The 21,309-nt window shown below is 44.7% G+C and overlaps 1 protein-coding gene across 1 annotated transcript in view; it reads left to right on the forward strand.

The window, feature by feature from the left end:
• Positions 1-21,309, forward strand: part of SDK1 (sidekick cell adhesion molecule 1) — a 531,480-nt gene that overhangs the window by 172,169 nt on the left and 338,002 nt on the right. The window contains exon 5 of the mRNA XM_042922245.1: positions 8,715-8,848. Coding sequence (XP_042778179.1) covers positions 8,715-8,848 — 134 coding nt within the window. The remainder of the gene's footprint in view (positions 1-8,714; positions 8,849-21,309) is intronic.

Here is a 21,309-nt window from a genome sequence, read left to right on the forward strand (position 1 = left end):
CTCTCTCTCTCTCTCTCTCTCTCAAAAATAAACATTTGAAAAAACTAAAGTGAACTCATTTCAGACTTGTCCACTGATGTGGAGGATCTCAGGAGACCCCCCTCTGGGGAGACTTCCCCTGGTGCCTGCCTGGGTTTTAGCCATCTTTCTGGAATCCTTGTTGATGGTTTCTGGTTTGAGTAGATTTTATGTCTGGGTAAGTTCTCCTCTTTGGGGACCTCAAGACTACATGTTCTTGGTTTTTTTTTTTTCTTGTTTTAATTTTTTGGTTGTTTGTTTTAGTGGGGGGAGGGGAGAAGTGTGCCTGGAAATGTTTATGCCTAAACTTCAGCACTCTAAAGAGTGCTTCCTCTCCTCATCCAACTCCTCTCTTTTGCATATGACCACACCAGAAATTGCTCCTGGTCACTTCCTTGTGCCTAGAGCTAGAACAATTAGTTAAAATAACAAAAGGCCCTGGATCAAGTATAAATTCACTAAAATGCTTTTTTAAAGTAGCTAGAAGTAAGAATAAAAAGTAAAATGAAATGAATGAACTAAAAAAATAAATAAGTAAATAAATCAACGCAGCTAGAAAATTTAAGAAGAGCTGCTGTAAATAGATGTATTTCTCCTGGGCAAAAACCCCTGATGAAATACACCCTCCAGGAATTGTATCAAGTTGCCCTGTAATTTTTCCCTCTCTCTTCCGTCTCTGCTGATATGTGGCATCTTTCCAAGAGGAGGAGGATCGATTCTGTTTACGACACGTCAACATGTGTCGAGAGGAGGCCAGGAATTTTCTGGCATTAAGGTCTTGTACAGTGGGTGTTGCTGCTGGGGCAGTTGATGGATGGAAAGGCCTGGAAATGAGGTTTCCTAGGCCCGCCTGCTGCCGCGTTGGTCCAGCTCCTGCGCGGATGGCTTTAGGTAGTAGCAGCTCTGCATCATTTTATGACGTGAATCTGGTAATTCAGCGACTCGGCCGTGTTTGTATCGCAGTCTGTTAACCAGAATGCTACCAAGTATTTGATATTTCACCCTGGAAGGAGGACATTTGACTGCATTTAGTATTTTACTACCTACACACCGCGCCTGATAGACTGAGGAGCCAGATTCAGGTTCAGCAAACACCGAGTGAGGACGCCGTGTCAGGCTCATTCATGTCGTTGCCTGATTGGTACTTCACGAAGGTCCTTTTGATGGGAGTATGGTCACTCCTGTTGCACAGATGGAAAAACCAAGTAGTGAGCCTGAGGGAACAAATCAGAGCCAGACCTGATTTTGGGCCTGTCCATCCACATGGGCCACACTTGCCTGGTCATTTCGAGGACCTTTCTGCATGTACACAGAGTATTGTGATTACTTCAGCCTGGGTTTATCCATGGAGTTCCTGCCTATCATCTGCCGTGATCTCGTACTGGCGGACAGAGGGGGTGTCTTCTCTGGAGACCGTTGGAGATTTTACCTTGAAGGCAGGCCGTGTTTAATCTCGGGCCGCCAGGAGCTGCTCTTGGAGAAGGTGAAGAAGCTCTGAGCTCTGGTGTCCTTTCTGCTCTCATTCAGAGACAGACATTGTGCCCAGGAGGGTGTCCTCTCCGCTTCTCTTTATGGCACCCGGAAGTTTCTCTGCCACGGCTGGGCCTACTGACCGGGATGCTCACCCCGTACTCGTGCTGCTGGCAAGCAGTCTGCAAAGCCGCAGGCCAGGCCCACGGGTTGGGAGAAATTCGGACGCATTGTCCTTTGGGACATGTGCTGTCTCACAGGAGCCCTGGGCCAGAGCTTTGGGTCGAAGGCCAGACACGTGGGTAGGAAACCGGTCCTTCCTTCCATGTCACCTCCAGGGGCAGCCCCCCTGTTCCTGAGATGTTACATATGTTTTGGGCTAGAGGACCTGGCCTGTCTTTCTAATGTGACATCTGCATTTTACTTCTTAAGGAGCTGTCACCAGGAAGATAGATGTTAGATCTCCACGTTTTCTGGTGGCTTGGCTGACTCTTTGGCTCCTCCTCCTTTAACATTCTATACAGTACGCATTGGGGACTTCATACGGCTGCCATTTTCTTCTTCTGTCTTTTGGATGTGTTCTTCCCTCCTTGTGTTCAGGGACCGTATTCCCTGGTTACCTTCCTTGGACAGTGTCGTTCACACAGCAGTCACTCCATACGAACTCATGGGGTGATTGGATTATCTCTTTCCTGGCCTGGGTTCTGGCACCAAGATGGAGTTGAAAGCTTAAGCATGAAGAGAGAAAAATGAATACCTGTATGTTTTCTTCTTGTTATTCATTCAACATGTATATGTTGATTACATCCTTTCAGTCAGGCTCTGTGCTTAAATACTGGGGGACAAGTGTGCATAAGGCAGAACATGTGAGTGTTGAATATACCTCACATCCAAACAGTTCTAAGGTGGTAATCATCTCAGACATCCTATCCCGTAATGTACTCCCACTTGTATCTGTAATTAAGAGTGGACACTTCATATAGAATAGAAGAATTACGTTGAAGACTTTACCTCTATAAATTTACCTCTATTTCCCCATATACTTGCCCTTATGAAACTACCTGTACATGCTATAGAAAAGAGTCCCTCTGTGGACTAAATTGAAATGTTTGGCAAGGCGTGGACCACAGTGGTAACTAAGCTGGTGGAAAGTTGGCCCAACCCCTCCCTGTCTCTTTCTTCCATCTCTCGTGGTCTTTCTCCTACCACAGAAGGACAGTGTGTGTGTTACCGGACAGCCACCCCTCTCACATTTGATGGCTGTGTTCCCGGTACAATGGTGCTGAATTGCCATCCCAAGTACCCGGTGTTTCCCGCCATCTATCCTGAGTATTCTTGTCTTCTCAGCTCACCTCGTCCTTTCTGTTGGTTTGAAATTCTAAGAAACAGGCCTCCCACATTCTTCACTTGCTTTCAAAATGTTCTTCCTGCACCCACCGCAAACGGTCAGCAGCACGTGTTTACTTTGTGGCTAAATACACATGATGTTCCGGTGCCTTAACGTTTATTGAATATCCAGAGACTCATTATTGCCAAAACTACTCGAAAGCAATCTTAGGTCTTATAACTATACCAGTAATGGGAGTACATTAATTTTGAAGTTGTCTGCCTTGGAGTAGCTGTGAGGCTGTAAGGCTTGAGATGCAGGCTATACTCAGAACAATAAGCCTTAAACCTTTCCATTCAAAACTTAATTGTTTAATTAACATGGAGAACATTTTAGATGTTTGTGTTTTTAAGGACCTAAAAATAATGTCCTTCATTTTCTTGTGCTCTAAAGTTTTTAAAAAAATGTACTTGAATATCAATACAAACTTAATCAAATGCTGCCTTACCATTTGTGATAGTAAAACCACAAACCCAAGTTATACTTTTATGTTTTATGGGCACAGTTCTTATTTTACTGAACCCTTCACTGAATTTTTATCATAATGTATAAATCAATGTATGTATTACCATCCAGTTTGTGTGAACGGTGTCAAGGATCAAAAAACTTACTGATAATCGAAGACCGTTTATCTTTTTTTGAAAGCCCAAGGATGGGTTGCATTGAAAGTTTTGAGGCACATCATGGAGATTTTTTTGGATGTCCCCCGGGACTGCCACTTTGGGCCCACAGCCACTCTTAGGGGAAAGTTAATAAAGTGTTTCCTATTACTTCCTGTAGTTTGTAAAAACACTGAATCTAGGGGGCTCAGTCCAGTAAGCGTCTGAGTCCTAATTTCGGCTCAGGTCACGACCTCGTGGTTCGTGAGTTCAAGCCCCGCATCCAGCTCTGTGCTGACAGTGCAGAGCCTGCTTGGGATTCTCTGTCTCCCTCTCTCTCTCCACCCCTCCCCTGCTTGCTCTCTCTCAAAACTACATAAACATTTTTTAATTAAGTTAAATTTTAAAAAGGAACACTGAATCTGAGCTCCTTGGGATATGGGCAGTGTGCACTTGGTTCAGCTTCGTATCTCCTCCACTCCGAGTTAGGCCTGGGGACTCCAGGCTGACTGAACAGTGGACACAGTTACTTACGTCTCTTCCTGTGGCAGTCCGTGCGAACATCTGCCCTTCCATTCCTGCAGCTCCAAGGTGAGGTGCATGCTGGGCTGTTTTCTTCCACCGCCAAGGGCACTTCTGTAATTAATGTATCTGTGCCACAGGTTGGAAAGCAGGTGTTCTTTATGGCGTCCAGAATGTGACGTCCTCGGACGTTGGCAGGTGTGGCGGGAAACTCACTTGTAGCTGTGCCCCCTGGTTGGCTCCCCACCCCCACCCCACACATCACATGCATAAGCCCTTGGGTCTAGGCGCCCAGGGGCGTTTTTCCCTCACAGGGGATTCTGATCAGTGCTGGCGGTCAGAGACCCCAAGGAACTCTCTGAGGTTTTAACTTTCCCGAAATAGAGAATTCTTATTTTGCTTACTGCCTCAAGAAAGTATTGGGAGAATCAAGTGCAGAGTCAAAGGCACTTGGAACGTTCCCTTTAAAATGAGCTCTCTTGTGAATCACAGCATCTCCTCCTTAGGGCAGCCCCACGACGAAGGACAGCTGATAGGTTTCTCTCTGAAAACTCCCTGTGCTTATAGTCAGTAGCAGGTGACCCTTTAACTTGTCCTTCATGAGTCTGACACTCTGGTTTCCCAAGCTGTGGTGCATTTTACCCATACTGGATTACGTTTTTAAGTTAGTGTATTCCTATCTTTATCACTATCCCAAAGAATTAGAATTACAAGATTTCATTTTGAAATGTAGAATTAAAATGGGGAAGACTAAGGAAATCGTTTTATGTAAAACCATACATACGTTTATTTTAATAAAGTTAAAATAAAGGAAGAATCTCTCTGGCTTAATACTATAATTTTCCTGCAGAGTCAATGTAAGTTTTAAATTAGTACTTCGGAATTATGTGATAAAAAAGCCACGTAGTCCGTATTATGGGCAAAGTATTCAGTGCGTGCCCTCGCGTTCATTTTGAAAGCTGTTCTTCTGTAACAAAAGTGATTTATCCTGGAAAAATTGGAAAAATATTTTAAAACACAGAAGTCGAAAGAAAATAAGTTATAATCGTACCACTCAACAGGAACTATTAACATTTTGTGCACCGAGAATGCCTTCTTCTCTTTTTGAACTCTAAAGGGACGCTACTGTATATGCTGTCTCTGGATTCATGTGACTTCTGGTAACAGAAACCCCAACTTACACAAGTTCGGACATGAACGAAGTACCTCATTCCCCGAAATAGCAAGCCCAGAGACGGGATGGGCTGCGGGATGTGGTTCATTGACTGGGGCAGCGGGCAAGGTGCAAGACCCCAGTTCTTTCTTTTTTCTCTCTCCTGCTGCCGACGTCATAAGCGTCACACTAAGGTGGCTGTCTTCGTGGTCACCCCATTGCCGCTGTGAACATCCGGACAACACGCTTCCTTGCTCGCATCTAGTGGCGGGAGAAAAGCCCTGGTGCCCAGCCCTGGAAACCCTGTCCTTCCACCTGGTGAGAGGGGCCTAGAGGCAGCTGCCCCAGAGCAGGGACGGTCACCACATACATGCCAAAGCCACCTGGTTCAAGCCCGGTCTCCTTTGTCAGTCACTGGCAAGAGGGGTCGGATTACGATGATCGGCTTAGACTAGTTGGGGTCAATTCTGCAAACCACTTTGCTAGTGTAAAATGCTGGAGATGTGGAATCAGTGGTGGAAGTCAGCCCCCACCTCAGTAACCAGACGTTTTCCCAGAATATTTCACGGACACATGTAAGAGTCCTGTTGAAGGATCACTTAGCATACTTCCTCATCATTGCCTTCGGGTTGTTGACCAATTTGCTCTGACTCTCAAAGTTCTGTCCCTCCTCCTGCTCTTATCTACGCACCGCCTTTCCTCTGCATTGCCACGGTGGCTGCCTGCAGCTCAGGACAGCACATTTCCTCCTGGCCTCCAGGAGGGGCGAGAGCTCCCCGCCAAGCAAGCTCCGCCTCCTTCAGCCGCTGGGCAACTCGGGTCCCGGACCAGCCCCTGACGGTCTTGAGCGTGGCACCGGTACCCGTACTGGCCTCCGATGACCAAGAGACACGCCTGGTGCTGCGAATGGGCCGATTTGCCTGCATGTGTGGTGCCCCACACAAGGTGTGGGCTCAGCAGAATCAAGGTCTGTTGGGGAAGAAGAATGAACGTGTGCTACCTGCTCCACTGTCCTTAAGAATTGCTCTTTTCAGAGGCGCCTGGGTGGCTCAGTCGTTTAAGCGTCTGACTTCGGCCCAGGTCATGATCTCACGGTTCATGGGTTTGGGCCCCGCGTCGGGCTCTGTGCTGACAGCTCGGAGCCTGGAGCCTGCTTCGGATTCTGTGTCCCCGTGTCTCTTTTGCCGCTCCCCCACTCACACTGTCTCTCTCTCAAAAATAAACATTTAAAAAAAATTTTTAAATTTTCTCTTTTCGCCACCATTATAACAATTATCTGAATTATCTGAAATTAAGATAACTGTCTTTAGATAGTTTAATTTTCATTAAAAAAATCAGTTTCTTCGTTAGACATGCTCTGTTCAGAAAGAGTTGGAGAGGAAGAAAGAATAAAGTACTCATTAATCTAATGTTCTCCAAAGCTTTGGCATTTTTGCGGTGTCTTTTTTGGCATAGACAAGTTTTTCCTCATAAGTTTTGACTTAAAATGGTCTAGAAATTAAAAACTAGAAGAAAAAATGGGCTTAAAGATACAAATTATCATAGATGTAAACTTTAATATTTTTGTTCTTTATGTACTTTTTTATTTTTAATAGCCTTGAGACAATGTCATATATAATATAGAGAATTAATAGGCATTTTTGCAGAATAATTCTGAGAAATCATAGGCATATTTGAAATTACTATGGCAAAAATCAGATGTTAAGGAAAAAAGTTATGACATACTCAGTTTTTAAAGTTATACTATTAAGGTGTAACTTCAGGTGTAATAAATATTCATGTTTAATTTTAGGTGCTGGTGTGACGTGCACTAAAATAAAATGGAACAATTTCTGTGGTTCTATAAAGGAATCTATAAAGGAGTCATAAATAATTATAGTAAAGCTTCTTTGAGGTATTTTTATGGGAATAAAAATTGAAAACTTGTTAATAGGGAAATTTTTGTGAGAAAGAGGTGAGTTAGTCTTAGAGACCTCAAGCTGCAATATATCGTATGGGAACCCTGAATAAGCAGTTAACTTCTCAAGATAATCTTGTATAATGTATAAAAGTTGAGAGTTTTTGAAAAAGCTTTCCAGAAGGTAGCAGGAAGGAAAAAATTATTATTATAGTAAAATTCCCCGTGACAGATCACCCAGTTTCTGTGTTTTTTCTGTTACCGGAATGGAGACCTGATCTGGATTTGGAAGGGCTACGACTGCCTAGGATTAAAATGAACAAATAGGGGCGCCTGGGTGGCCCAGGTGGTTGAGCGTCCGGCTCTTGATTTGGGCTCAGGTCATGATCCCAGGGTCGTGGGATCGAGCCCCAAGTTGAGCTTCACGTTGAGCGTAGGGCCTCCTCTGCCTCTTGCCGCTGTTTGCGTGCTTGCTCGCTTGCCCTCTCTGTGTCTCTCTAAAATAAATGGATTAATTAATCAAAATAAAATAAACAAATAAACGTATTTCCTGTAGAATGACAACTTGTGTGCAGCCGTGGGATTCACTTCAGGTCCCAAGGTGCTCCCAGCATTGGGAACTAAGAGCCCTTTGGTGCTCAGAAGGTGTCTTACTCTCAGTGGGAGGCCTCCCTTTGTATTTTGTGTTTTGTAGCAAAATCTACAAATGCTAGCAAGAGCAGAGGATACCAGGACAGCTTATTTTAATTAAAAGCTGCTTGGATTTACGGAAGTTGTGTCTTTGTTGTTCTTCGTCCTCTTCTTTTGAATAACCTGATGAGTCTGGGTGTGATCTGGTTGGCAGAGCATCTGTTCATACGTGGGAAGATCGTGTTCTCCCTCTGGTATTGTTACCTTGCTAGGTTACCTTGAACGAATAAGTTAACCTCCCTGTTCCTCAGTTTTCTCATTTCTGAAGAGAGGGTGGCTGGTCAAATGTGTCTCCCAGGTTCTTTCCTGCAGCAGAATTGGGCTCTACGGGAAGTCTCCGTGAGGAGGGGTCAGACTGTGAAATGGGTGGGGCGGGGAGATGGCTGGGGTGAAGGACGAGCAGGCCTGGCATCAGCAGTTATGAGAGAATCCAGTTGAAAGGGCCAGCACCATGCCCACTGGCGACTTTTCTTCTACCCGCCAGTTGAGAAATAGAGGTACAGAAACTCTAATGAGGTTCCTTGAGAGGCGGAGAAAACCGCAGCAAATTCATTTGCCCCCCGGTCTAGGTTTTGGCCGGTTCCGCCTTCCATCTGAGAGTGTATTTATAGTTTGTGGCCATGGTGTGATCTCACGGCCCTGCCTGAAAGAAAAAGACCAGCCCTTCTGGGATTTCTTGAACTTGTTACAAGTTCCCAGGGGAAGCTCTGAGTTTTTAACTAACCCTGGATATGTGAGTGCCTCAAAACCGAGGGTCAGTAGGGAAGCAGAGGGCTCAAAGCCTCCCTACAGGAGTGTGGACGAGGCCAGAGGAGGCTCAGCCACCGCCATGTGCCTCAGCTCGGCCTGTGTGTTTTTGTCCTTCGAGATCTTTTTAAAGCCCTGGCCACGCCTCTCTCGTTGGCCTGATAAACTAATTTGCCTTAGGAACAAGAAGCGCTGTGGAGTGGCTCTGACGCTGTCTCTTGTCTGACACAGAGCCATCACACTGGAAAATCAACTGGTGATCCTTGCAGCGACATCGGGTGATGCCAGGGTTTACTACGCGCAGGCCGTCAACGAACGCAACGGAGACAGCAAGACCAGCCCGCTCGTTCACCTGAGCGTAGCAGGTGAGTTTTGAGACGCCACATGATAATTCTGAAAGCAATAAAGTCTTGATTTAATTAATACATGTCTCACGGGCCCTTTGCAATCAATCTTCTGTCTCTAGGATGGTGGCCATGGTTCAATATTGATCCACTGTCAATAGTTGCTTTCTTTGAAGCTGTACGCGTAAAACGTGAACACAACAGGTGATGCCCACTGCGAGATCTTATTCGTTTTGGGGGTTTCAAAAATCGTTTTTAACGCGTATTGTTTTTAACAACAAATCTTGGTTTATAAGGAATTCCATCAATGAACCTTATTTGAGACTAGATTAGGCACAGGTTATGTTAATTTAATAATAAAATCCTTGAGAAAACATAAATATTGTGTTCAAATTAGCAGTGTTTCTTAATCATAATGAGCTGACCATTTTTTCTACCTGATTTAACGGAATTGTGAAGAGAACACGCACAATTACCGTTACACCTGCAGTTTATTTACAGAAATGTTAGTCTGAGGAAACTTAGTTTAAACATTTGGACTTTGAAGAGGTCTCTAGGAATTCTCCCAGAGTTGATTGCTGGAGAAGGGGAAAATGACCAGAAGCAAAAACTCTGACCTAAAAGATTAAAGCATGCGTCTCACGGGGCCCGTCGCCAGGCGTTTGCAGCATGAAGCTTCATGGGATGAAATGAGGTGATTTTGTGTTGAGAAAATACAGGTGGGAAATAGTTGTAGACTTCAGAATTCCATGATCACATCAGACAAGAGTGAAGTAAGTGATTTTGTCTGTATGGTAGCAGACGTCACCTTTTTGAGAAACGTCTCTGAGCAGTGGCTTCCCCCTCGGGTTTGAAAAGTTTCCTTTCATTCATGGGTTGGGATCATAGCGTTTGCTGCTTGTGCTCCCCAAGGGATACGATTGCACGAAGCCAAGTAGGGCTGGCCGAGGGAATGTCTGTGGCAAACATGGGGTAGGAGACCCCGGGGTTACCTGGTCGGCTTCTACGTCCCCTCACGTTCCTGGTAAGTGCCCCCAAGTGGCCATTATCCTGCCATCAGCCCCTTCGTTCCTGGGAATTGAAACCTGATCTCCAGATTATAGACTGGGCACAGACTGGGCTGTCCCCATGGCCTTTTTAAGGCTTTGGAGAGTTATGTGCATCGACTAGGTGTGGTGTTCACAAAATATAGGCCAGGCGGTACTGATATTTAAAGGACCAGAGTGGAAATAAATATGACTTCTCAAGAATTTTTTTCAGTATCGATAACAACAGATGGAAATCACATCTTTAAATAGATTGATTGCTTTAGTGATTTCCAAGTTTTACAATTACAGCCATTTCTTCTATTTAGAAAATAGATTTATCACTCAATTGTGATATACCTACCAGGATAATAATTGGTCAAACTGGTAAAACTCTAGGTTAGAAACAAGGAAATTGGCCTCAGTCCGTTGGAAGAGAGAAAAAAATTCCACAAATGTTCTGGTTAATGTAATGCTAACATCAGAGAGTTATGAAATAGTCTGAACCCATGGTGTTCTGCATTGCCTATTGTAGAAAGGCCAGTAGGAAACAAAACTAATACAGTGATTTTGCAAGTTGCCATATTAATGGATACCGTAGCGTTAGGTAATTGGGATATGTAAATGCTTTTTCAGTAATTCCAGTTTCTACTCCAACCCAGAAGTGTATTGGGAGTAGCTCATAAATATTATAATTAACTGCCTTGCATTTTGCTCCTTGTGTATTTTTATCTTTTCATTGGCACCAGGTAAAATGTGTAGAAGGTGGGTTATAAAGAGGTTGGTGATACGGACGGACTTGTTTTAAATCTCAGGAGAAAAGCTGCCTACTGTTTCCTTATATAGTCTTTGCTTTTTATTGGGTCCAAGTAAAATGTGAAGAATGAGAAGGTTGAGGAACCGGCCTTATTTTGATTCTTAGGATAACATTCTGTTGACATATTGGATTTAGCTGAAAGTTAAATGGCACTCAATTATGCGCTTTCTCACTAAAAATCCTATTTTGAAACCTCTAAAGATCAGGAAATTGATAAATCTGCAGAAACCCCAGAACTGTGTGTTTACATGTTGCTTCCTTCCGGAACAGTGGCAGAACCTATAGTTCAGGACTCCCTGCAGCACCGGGGGGGCTGCTTGGGGATGAGGTGTCCTCAGCACACTTACACATCTTTTGTTTCTTTTTTTTTTTTTTTTTCTGATGGAGGCTTTGTAAAAACACCAAACAAGATTGATGAAATTTTTTTTTCAAAACTTGCCAGCCAGCATTTCTGAAGAATCCAAAGATGCTACAGCCAATTATCATTTAACGAAGATAAATTTTTCTTCGACATCAGGGGAGTAAAATAAAGAATGTTTCTGTAGTGAATACGACTGAGGTTGGTAGGGGTAACTGGAGATTAAGTTCCTGGTGCCTTGTACTGTAACTGATTTGAAATTGGAGAGTGCCCGGCGGCCCCACCTCTCGTGTCCTATCGTAAGAATAAGCTGTTCCTCCTGCAGGACAGCCCAGTGTCAGGTGGGAGAGCACAGGGGGGCCGGCCTTGCCTCCAAACATCTAAATGAGCGATGCCCTAACAGCCAGCCCCCCAGGGAGAATGATGTATCTTCCCCAACAACTGTGGACTTGAGAGTTCAAAACCTCACCACCGTTTCGGTTGCCAAACGCTTTACCTACACTGGAAGCGTATGGGAAGCAAAAGATAAAGAGGATTTAAATAGAAATAAATAAATGTTTACAAAAGCATGACAATTAGAGGGGAAATGCAGTCCCATAATGGTGCCGCCTGCTGTTGGTGCATGGTTAGTGGCTGGGGTTCTCATCTCTTCACGTTTCTCCCCCTTTTGTCTGGCCAAGAAGATAAATTGCAGCATGTGCTGCACAGATACCTCCTGTCCTGAAGGAGAGGCCATCTCTGAACTCTCCGTTCTCCTCCCCCGTGAAAGCTTGCTGCCATCTCAGGGGTGGATTTGCTTTGAAGTTGTGATGTGACGTGAAGCCAGCAGATGTCAAGGACATAGGTGGGACCGTTGAAGCGCCCTGCATGAATTTTTCATCGCTGGCTCCCGCGGTTCAGGTGCACGCCAGAAAAAGAATGGGCTGAACTCACCCGAGAGTAGACGTTTCTATTCTGAGGTCAGACCCAGGCAAGCTTTTATAAACCTGTCGACCTGCTTTTGGTTTTTGCTTTGAAGATTTTACATTGAGTTAACTTTTGTGGATCAGATCTTCCGAACTGAATGAATATGTGAATAAGAGCTCTCCTTAAAATCAGAGAAAAGGGTAGAGTCAGGAGATGAGAGGAATTCCGCACGATGATCAATCCATCATTGTGTGACGGCCGCCTGCACACCTCGACACATCATCACTTCTGACCCGATGCGCAGGACGCCAGGCGTAATGAGAGTCTCTGCTGGGGAGGAGGCTTAGGGGGAGAGAGACACGGCCGCCTGCCTCCTTCCTGTGTTTTCACGTCTTTCATTTCAATGCCTGCTCTTCAAACAAAGTCCTTAGCTAGCATATCATTTTAGCTGATCCTCCTTCGGGCTGACAAACCGTTGCTTTTCATTCTGAAGACCACTTAACATTCTTTTGTCCTCTATAATGCTAATTTGACTGCAGACCTCATATACACTTAGTAGTTGAGACCGGATTCCTGAGAATAATGTCCAGGAACAGTCAAACAGTCGTCTGAGAGAACTGCCCAGTAAAACCTGACTTTTGTGTGCCCAGATAAGATTCTCTCTTGTTTTCTTTGTGCCTTAAAATTTCAGGGAGAGAGGGGGCAAGGCATAAGCCTGTCAAGTGTACTCTGACGTGGGTTGGAATCCCAAAGCAATAGTAGCAGTTTGAAATATTACTGGAAACCTGTCTAGAGACTGTGGCCCTCCCACAAATGATCAATTTAGAATCATGCTACAGCTTTACATATTGTATGGACCTTTACTGCCAGAACTTTGAGAAACACATATAGCAAGTGTCGTGTGCTTTATGGTAGAGTGATGAGTTAATCATTTAGGACGGATTGAACCTTCTAAGTAGGGTGTGTAATGAGACGTGCTCTGGCCCGGGGATCCTGGGGCTGGGCGTGAGAAGAACTGAGTGTAGGCTGTGGTCTCTAAAGCCTGTTTGTAGGCACTCCATCAGGAAATAAGCCTTGAGCCTTCACCCTAACATATGCACACTCAGTTGTTTATAGATTATAAGCATAAGAGATACAAAAGAGATAAGTGGTATCTTTAGTGTCTTGCTAATCTTGAACATCTTATTAATCTTAAAAAATAAGAAAAGTAGTTATTTTACCAGTAGAAGTGAGTTTATTCAGGAATAACAGAACATTGCAATTCAGGACAAGCAAACCATGGCAAAACGATAGGCAAATCCAAGAAACAAAGGAGAGGAACGTTGTTTTATGGAGAAGAAGGAGGAAGTTGTATGTGGCGGGGGCGGGGATTGAACAAACATCCATTGGGGAAAGACAAGGATTCATGGTGGTGACAGTCCCTGGTTGGCTGAGTTTCAGGGTGGTTGATTTTCTTTAGGGCATGCATTGCATTATCTTGGCCTGCCGGGCCCTGTAGTTGAGGTTTCTTTCCTGTTGATTGTTCTTCTCTTGGGTCTGTAATAGACATTTCTTCCTGTGAGAGACATCGAGTGATGTCACTCCAGCCTCCTGTTCTAGCCCCCGAGCCGACTTCAGTGAGGTTCCCCTTCATTAATTTTTAGATTCATTCCATCTTTAGTTCATGTCTCATGGCACAATAGACACTTCTTGAGTGGAAATCCATATTTTACGTCGTCTTCCTGCTGTTTAGTTTTTTGGACAAATTCTTGCAACCTCTGTTTAAGGAGGACTATGTATCCAGTATCATTGCCGATGCAGAGCCACTGTTCGTCGTCCTCTTCTGTGCTGCCTGTGGAGTGACTCCAATCTGTGCCTCTTGCCAGGAACGCTTGTGTCTGGTTATCTATTCTGTGACAGTTAGTTTAGTTAAAACCAAATATAGCTGGTCCTTGAAGAACACGAGTTTGAACTGCATGGGTCCACTTACATGCACGTTTTTTTCCCGATAAACACAGTATGGCTCTGTAAATGTATTTTCTCTTCCTTATGATTTTCTTAATGATGTTTTTTCTCTAGCTTATTTTATTATAAGAATATAGCATGTAATACATAAAACCTACAAAATTTTATGTTAATCGAGTGTTATGTTATTGGCAACAGTAGGCTGTTAGGAGTTAAGTTTGGGGGAGTCAAAGTTAAACACAGATTTTCAACTGTGCGGGGTGTCAGCAACCCAACCCCCATGTTGTTCCAGGGTCCACTCGACACAAATACGTCTATCTGGGCGAAGGTGAAACCACAGCCCATTGGCAAGTTCTGAGAGCAGACAGATACATGAGGGCATCCTGTCTACCTCCTTGAAAATGCACATTTTTGGTTCTCCCCTTGAGAGAATGTGCATTAATTACAGTGTATGCTGTGGGGCCGTCCCACCAACACACCTGGCATTATCAAAGGTTAGTTTTCTTCTTATGGCTTTGCTTTAAAAACATAGATTAGGGGCGCCTGGGTGGCTCAGTCAATTGAGCATCCAACTCTTGATTCCAGCTCAGGTTGTGATCTCAGGGTCATGAGTTCAAGCCCTGTGTTCAAGCCCTTACTTAAAAAAAAAAAAAAAAAAAAAAAGCTAGTTCTGTTTTGTTTCTCAACCCCAGGCATATGTTTATATGGGTTAGTGACAGGCTTAGAATCAAGTTCACCTGGTGATTCTCAACCAGACTTAGTTTAAAACAAAACAAAACAAACAACAACAACAACAAAAAAGACCAGTGAGGCCCGGCAGATGAGACAAAACTGGGTTATTTCCATTACCTACCTGCTCTCATCCGTCTTCTCTTCCCATGCTGCCTTTCTTTCCCCTTTATGGCTGATTGCAGCCTGATCTCACCATTGGCAAGTCTGAGAGAGTCAGTTTAAACCATAAATTGTAACTTGCCCTCGACTTTTCAATGTATTCAGGGTAACCAAGTATCCTTAGTCTCCCAAAGCAGCCTATGCGGACCTCTCAGGGCACACACACACACATTTCCAAGGGGGTAAGCAGGCACGCATAATCTTTGCGGAATCTATTTCCAGGTGCTTTCATATACTCTTCCTGAAGCCAGATCTGCCTGAGCATGCCTGAGTTTCAGGGAGCTCTCTTCCTTCCACGGTTGCCTCTCTTACTGGGCACAAATCACACTCATCCCGATTCTTTAACACAGGCATTAAGTGAGGGTGTGAGTGTCCAGGTGCCAAACAAAGGGGTAATCCTAAATGTCAGTATCGAGATTGAGAAAGTGAAGGACTCTAATAAGTCATTGTATAAATTAGGTGCTTCGGTGCCTTGCTGTCTGCAAAATGAGGCAGGACCAAAACGCAGTGTCAGTTGACTTTTTATGACAAATAATTTTTGAAGATTGCTGATATCAGTGCAGCCTCTGCTTGTAGGACAGGAAGACATTTCTGGCCTCTTTGTGGTTTGGGGGCGATTCGCCTAACACTAGTCAATGAAATGTGAGTGGAATGAAGCACATCGCTTCCAGGCCAGGGATTTAAGAGGCAGCAAGTGACCTTCACGCTCTCCCTTCCCTGTGGCCAGGCCACTTTTGGAGATGGTGGAGCCCAGGCTGGAAGCTGTCCAGATACTGGAAGTACAGCCCGAGAGAGCCCCCAGTGGAATGACGCCTTAGGGAGCGGGGAACGCACCTCTGTGTGCCAAGCACTGTGATTCCACGCTTTATTTGCTACTGGAACAAAAAACGATCTATCCCAACTAATAAATGACCATGTGGAGTTCAGAAGGGGCTAAAAGAACTGAGAGAAACCCAGGTAACAAAATTCCTTCCACTGTCGTCTGCTTTTCTACGAGCATAGTTTCACAGGAGTTATATATACGGAAAAGAAGTAGGATTAGAGTGAGGGTACACGGCTATCCATTTCTGGGAGAGAGGCATTTTCAGTGATTTTTTTTTTTATGTATAATATTCATCAAAATCGGTTATACTTTTGATTAATTGAGTACAAATAACAATTGTAACAGTAACTCAATCCAAGAGAACTTTTTTTTTTTTTTAACCCCAGAGCCATATGGTTGCTGGGAAATTTTAATTTATATGCATATTTTGTCAGAGGCTATGATAGGGTGATCAATAAAATACTTGGAATCGTTAAATGTAATAAATTAGGATAAAATTCTGTGGGAGGTATAGAATGAAAGTACAGGTTCAAGATGAAAAAGGAATGAGGTCAGATTTCTGGCTACTAAAAATTAAAGCTTGTTGATGTCTTTTTTTCAAATGGGTGATAACGTGCATCAAATCCTTAGACCTGCTCTATCAAATGCCTAGATTCCTTCGGATACATATAAAAGAGGCCGCAGACTTCTACTTTATTAAAATACACTAACATATCCAAAATTAAAATACACGTGAAATTCCCTTCTCTGTAGTCCTTCAAATGTGTGTTAAAAAGCGTTAGATGTTAACGTTAGCTGTGGAACAACCCAGTTTGGCAAAATTCTTCTAGGTGATGTAGGAGCAGAAACTGTTCTGAGCTATATGCAGCTCTGATGCTAATTTATAAATAAGTGTGCTGTTAAGTGATTCCCCAAGGGAGAGGCAGAAGCAGGGCCCTGATGAGCCTTGAGCTGCAGGTAGGTGTTTCACGGACATTTTCCCTGTTGAATCCCACAACAGCCTGTGAGTCCGTGATCAACACCATTACCGAGCTGAGGGCTCCAAGGCCCCAAAAAAGGTTGGGGTCATCGACCAAAATCACAAGAATAGCGACTAGGGGATTAGGGACTCAATACAAAGTTTCTCTGAGCCCCCAACACCCTAGATTTTCCTTTTAAAAAGGAACAGCATGTATTTTGCACACTGGGTGTGCTTTGGTGGCCATCCCGTGTCCAGGCCAGAGGAGAAGGCATAGAGAGCTCAAGAAGCAGCCTTCCCGTTGAACTGGACATTCTGTTAAGAGCTTCTCCACACTCAAACCTCAGAGGAGCTTGGTTTTGTTTTCAAAAGGAAGCTCTGTTTTGAGCTCAGAACCACTCCCCATAAACATTCAGTCTCCGTGTACTGTTCATGCACGTGCAGCTCGGAGGCTGGCACCCTTTTGCAGCTGCCAGGGGTACACTTGGGTGGCCGTGAGTGAGAGTGTGAGCACAGGTGTGCCGAAGTGTGTGGTGGGAGAGGAGATAGTCAGCACTCGGTGACGGAGCATTCGTAACAGCAGGGTGTGTTGTCACTTGTCACCCAGGATGCAGTAGACACTATGTGGGCGTAGAACAGGACGTGGTCTGCTCTGGTGACACGCACGGCCATCCTCATCTTCCCAGCCATTGCTGGTGACCGGCCTTGGCGGACGCTGCCCCCAGAGCAAGCCACAGCCGGCGGGGTGGAGCACAGCTGCTCCAGCTGGTGCATTCAGTAGACAGAGGGTCGGCATTCACTTGCTTCTTCCAGGATAGGATGATTATCCAAGGGCACATACTGTCACCTAGTAGTGACTTCGTAATCAGACCTTAAATCTCCCCCAAAGCCCACCTTTAATGTTTTTCACAACTACCCCTCCTCCTGTCCCCTTGTGAAATACATCAATTTAAATTCTTTTGTCCAGACATCTCGACACAGGAGTCTTCTGACTGGCGCTTCTAAGGCTGCAGCTGGATGTAACCCTAATAATTTTACCCTTGACCCTGGGATCTAATTTCTTAACCTTAGCCAACAAGCAGCCGCATGCTTGCATTCAGGTGACTGAGAATTTGACATCCTTTCATTGCAGGTTCTTAATAATTAAACAGAACATTTCAAAACTTGTCATGTATTGAGAGGGACTCAACATTGTGACTTACTCATGCAGTAAGTACCTTCCCAGCCTGGATCACTTCGGATGTCACATTCATTGAAGTACTTCATCTGCTTTCCCTGTCGCTATAATTGATATGAAAAGATAAGCAATTTTTAGAGGGCACAAGCAAGGGGGATGGAAAATTGAATTTTCCTCGCAATCATTTTTATCAAATCTAACATACATCCATTACCCATCTCGTCTGGGGAAATCCTAAACAAAGTAATGGTTATCAGCCAAGATGAGGCCACAGAACCAGTTGTTAGCTGTAAATAGAGTTTTCTGTGAAAAACTGTGTTTACTCAGTAGTTGGATACAGATGGTGACCGTGGTTAGTTCCCTTGTGTCGCAGCTTTTGCTCTTTCCTGGACTAAATAATCCCACTCTTACCTTCATGTTGTCCCCTGGCCTTTTATGAAAGGGCCCAGTGTTCTGAAGTCACTGATTAAGAAACACATGTTTATTTTGTCTTAATTCAGAGTTTCCAAGGTTTGCAAACTCACATTGTCCTACTTGCTGGGCTAAAATGTCTTTGTGGATCGTGCTTCAGAAAAATGAGATATGTGGTTTTCTGATTTGGAGGGAACGTGGAGAGAGGAAGCAGCCTCAGTGACTGCAGGGTGTCGTGGAGGGCAGGCCCGATTCCCTCCCGTGCTAACATCCATTTCGGGCTTTCCCCGAAGGATAGGAAGACAGGATGTTGCCTAATGTGTGATGAAAGCCTGTGATACTCGTTGTCTTAGCTTGGGCGCTGCAGCAGGACACCACAGGCTGGTTGGCTTGTGGACAACAGACATTTACTCCTCTCGACTCCGGAGGCTGGGGACTGCCAGTCTGGTCAGGTTCTGGGAAGAACCTTCTTCTGGGATGCCGAGTTCCTACTATATACTCACATGGTGGAAAGGGTCCCTTTAGGAGGGCACGAATCTCCTTCATGAGGGCTCCATTCTCATGACCTAATTACCCCCCAAAGGCCCCACATCCTGATGTCATCACCTCCTGCCTCCACACTGGGGGGTTAGGATGTCAGCATAAGAGCTTGGAGGGGACCCAAAAATGCAGTCCATTGCAACAGTAGGAGCAGCAGTCATTTACCGAAGTCTGCTCTGGGTCCAGTATGCAGATATTCTACATGATTTCATCCCCCATTTTTAAAAAAGCCCTAGGAGGTCACTGTCATCCCCATTTAACACACAAGGAAACAAAGGGAAGAGATAATGTGTGCAAGGCCGCACAGTTAATTACGTGGCTTACTTTCCACCCAAGTCTGTCTTCTCCCAAAGAGACGGTCTCTGTTTTCTTTATTGACATTATTTATATTGCAGATCATTTTCAATTTTTAAAATCACGTTGAAAGTTCTTAATCTGGTGGCTGCTTTTCTGTTTGCAGCCTGACAACCAGCCACCTTCTGATAACAGTTCAGTTCTGCCTTTACAACTAAGTCATAATGTTTTATGGCTGATCACTGTAAATGATGTTCTTTCAGCTCTCATAGAAGGCAATTACAGCGGGTGATTAAAGCTGGAGATCTTTACAGGATGCATGTGAATACTAAATTAAGCTTTAAGAAAATCAGGTAAAGCGTCTGTTAAAGTAAAATGTCACTCAGCTGCTCTAAAAACCATTACTGAATCCAGAGAGCTGGACTCCCCACTTTTCCAAGAACATGTGCGTCTGAGATGTGAAAACCCATGGAATTTGTATCAGAAATAAGAGGAACCAGAAATAGATATTAAGATGTAGACACTGTATGTCCTAATGAGCCAGTTCTTAGCAACAGTCTCCACCTGTGAGTTTTTGTTCTTCCGGGTAATTACTCCGCCTATACCCTCTCCCCTTTTATGATCTCCAGCCATATCCTCCTTGGCACAAAGTCAGTTCCTACCATCAGAGCCTGGTATGGCTCTGTATTTGGTAGAGATGTCATAGGGCCTGTGAGACATGTAACCCCTGATTCTCAGTGTGACCTGCTGTTTGCCCAGGGGTATTGGGGGGGTGGGGCTTTTTCAGGTCACGGCCCAAAGACTGTTACTTTAAGTGGTTGCATAGATTAGGAAACCGTGAGCTGAGAATTCCCTGGTTCACCCTAGCTCCACACCTGAATGACCACCTGCGAGGTCTGTGGGCCATCATGGTTTTGTGATATTCCTAGGGAGCAGCATTGAGACACAAGCCCACAAGTGCCAAAGCACTGATGGAACTCCTGAAAGTACGGCTGTTCTTCCACGTGGGTCCCCAGCATGGACTTGACAGTCGGCGTCAGAGCTGGAAAAGCAGCCGTGCTGGCGACCCACTCGGCTGGCTCTGCACGGTTAGCTGTGTGTTTGCTCATCTTACTGGGAATGGACTTGGGGGCTGTATCCCACCTGCATGGTAGGCCCCACGCTGTGCCCTCCCTTCACTTTCCTGGAAAGACCACAGCACACTCCAGTATACTCCCCCATCAGGATGTCACTCTGTGGCTATATTAATGCACACAGGCTGGAATTACACAAATGTTTGCCCTCACGTGGGAAGGTTTCCAGCACAAACGTGCTTCCAATTTCAGACTTCTCCCTTTCTATTCTTTGAGACTTTGGGAAGCACCCTTGTCAAAATGACCTCGGTATAAGACCATATACAGGACTCGACCTTTGGTTATTAGTTGATTTCAGAAAGTTGACGTGGTTTCACACTTTTTTAGCCTATGGAGGAAAGCTTCTCCTGCAATGAGAAAATAGTCTTGGGAAAAAAAATATGCAAAAAATGTTACTGTTATAAAGAAGTATAAAATGAGTAGGCAGTGTTCTGAGCCTTTTATTTCTTTGTTCATTTTAGTTATAGTGTTTAAAAAATCATGACAGTAAGCATGTACTGGATAGAAATCCAGGAGGCTCTAGTTCCTTGGACACTGTGTTCCCATTAAGATGGGCAGGATCGTGGGGTGCCTGGGTGGCTCAGTCGGTTAGGTGTCTGACTTCAGCTCAGATCATCATCTCATGGTCCGTGAGTTCAAGCCCCGCATCGGGCTCTGTGCTGACAACTTGGAGCCTGGAGCCTGCTTCAGATTCTGTGTCTCCCTCTCTCTCTGCCCCTCCCCCTCTCGCGCTCTGTCTCTCTCTCAAAAATAAATAAACATTAAAAAATTATAAAAAAAAAAAGATGGGCTGGATCATACCCATCGCTCAAGTTTTACCTGCTGGACTGAAGGTGAGCCCTTGTGCCCCTGCCAGCTTCTGTTCTGAATGGCTGGTGCCCCTACCACCACGTTGGCATGTCCATCAGTATATATTCTGAATATCACTCCAGCCTGGAAGAATCCTCAAGGACGAATAAGAAAGTAAACCTCTCATCATTGTGGAAGGACTTCGCATATTTTGCTGTTCTGGAGTCCCCCCAGGCCATCGCTCCACACACGTCTGAATGGAAGGGGCAGTGGGCAGGGCTGCCCTGTGATTTCTCTGGGCCTTTACAGTCTGTGTGCCTCCTTTTTGTCCCAGCGTATATGACCCCTCCTTTTAAAAATTGAGATTTCGTGTCTGCTATTTCACTCAGAAAACGCTGAGCATCTAGCATGATGCT

This window comes from Panthera leo, chromosome E3, assembly GCF_018350215.1.
Source record: "Panthera leo isolate Ple1 chromosome E3, P.leo_Ple1_pat1.1, whole genome shotgun sequence".
NCBI classification, from domain to species: Eukaryota; Metazoa; Chordata; class Mammalia; order Carnivora; family Felidae; genus Panthera; species Panthera leo.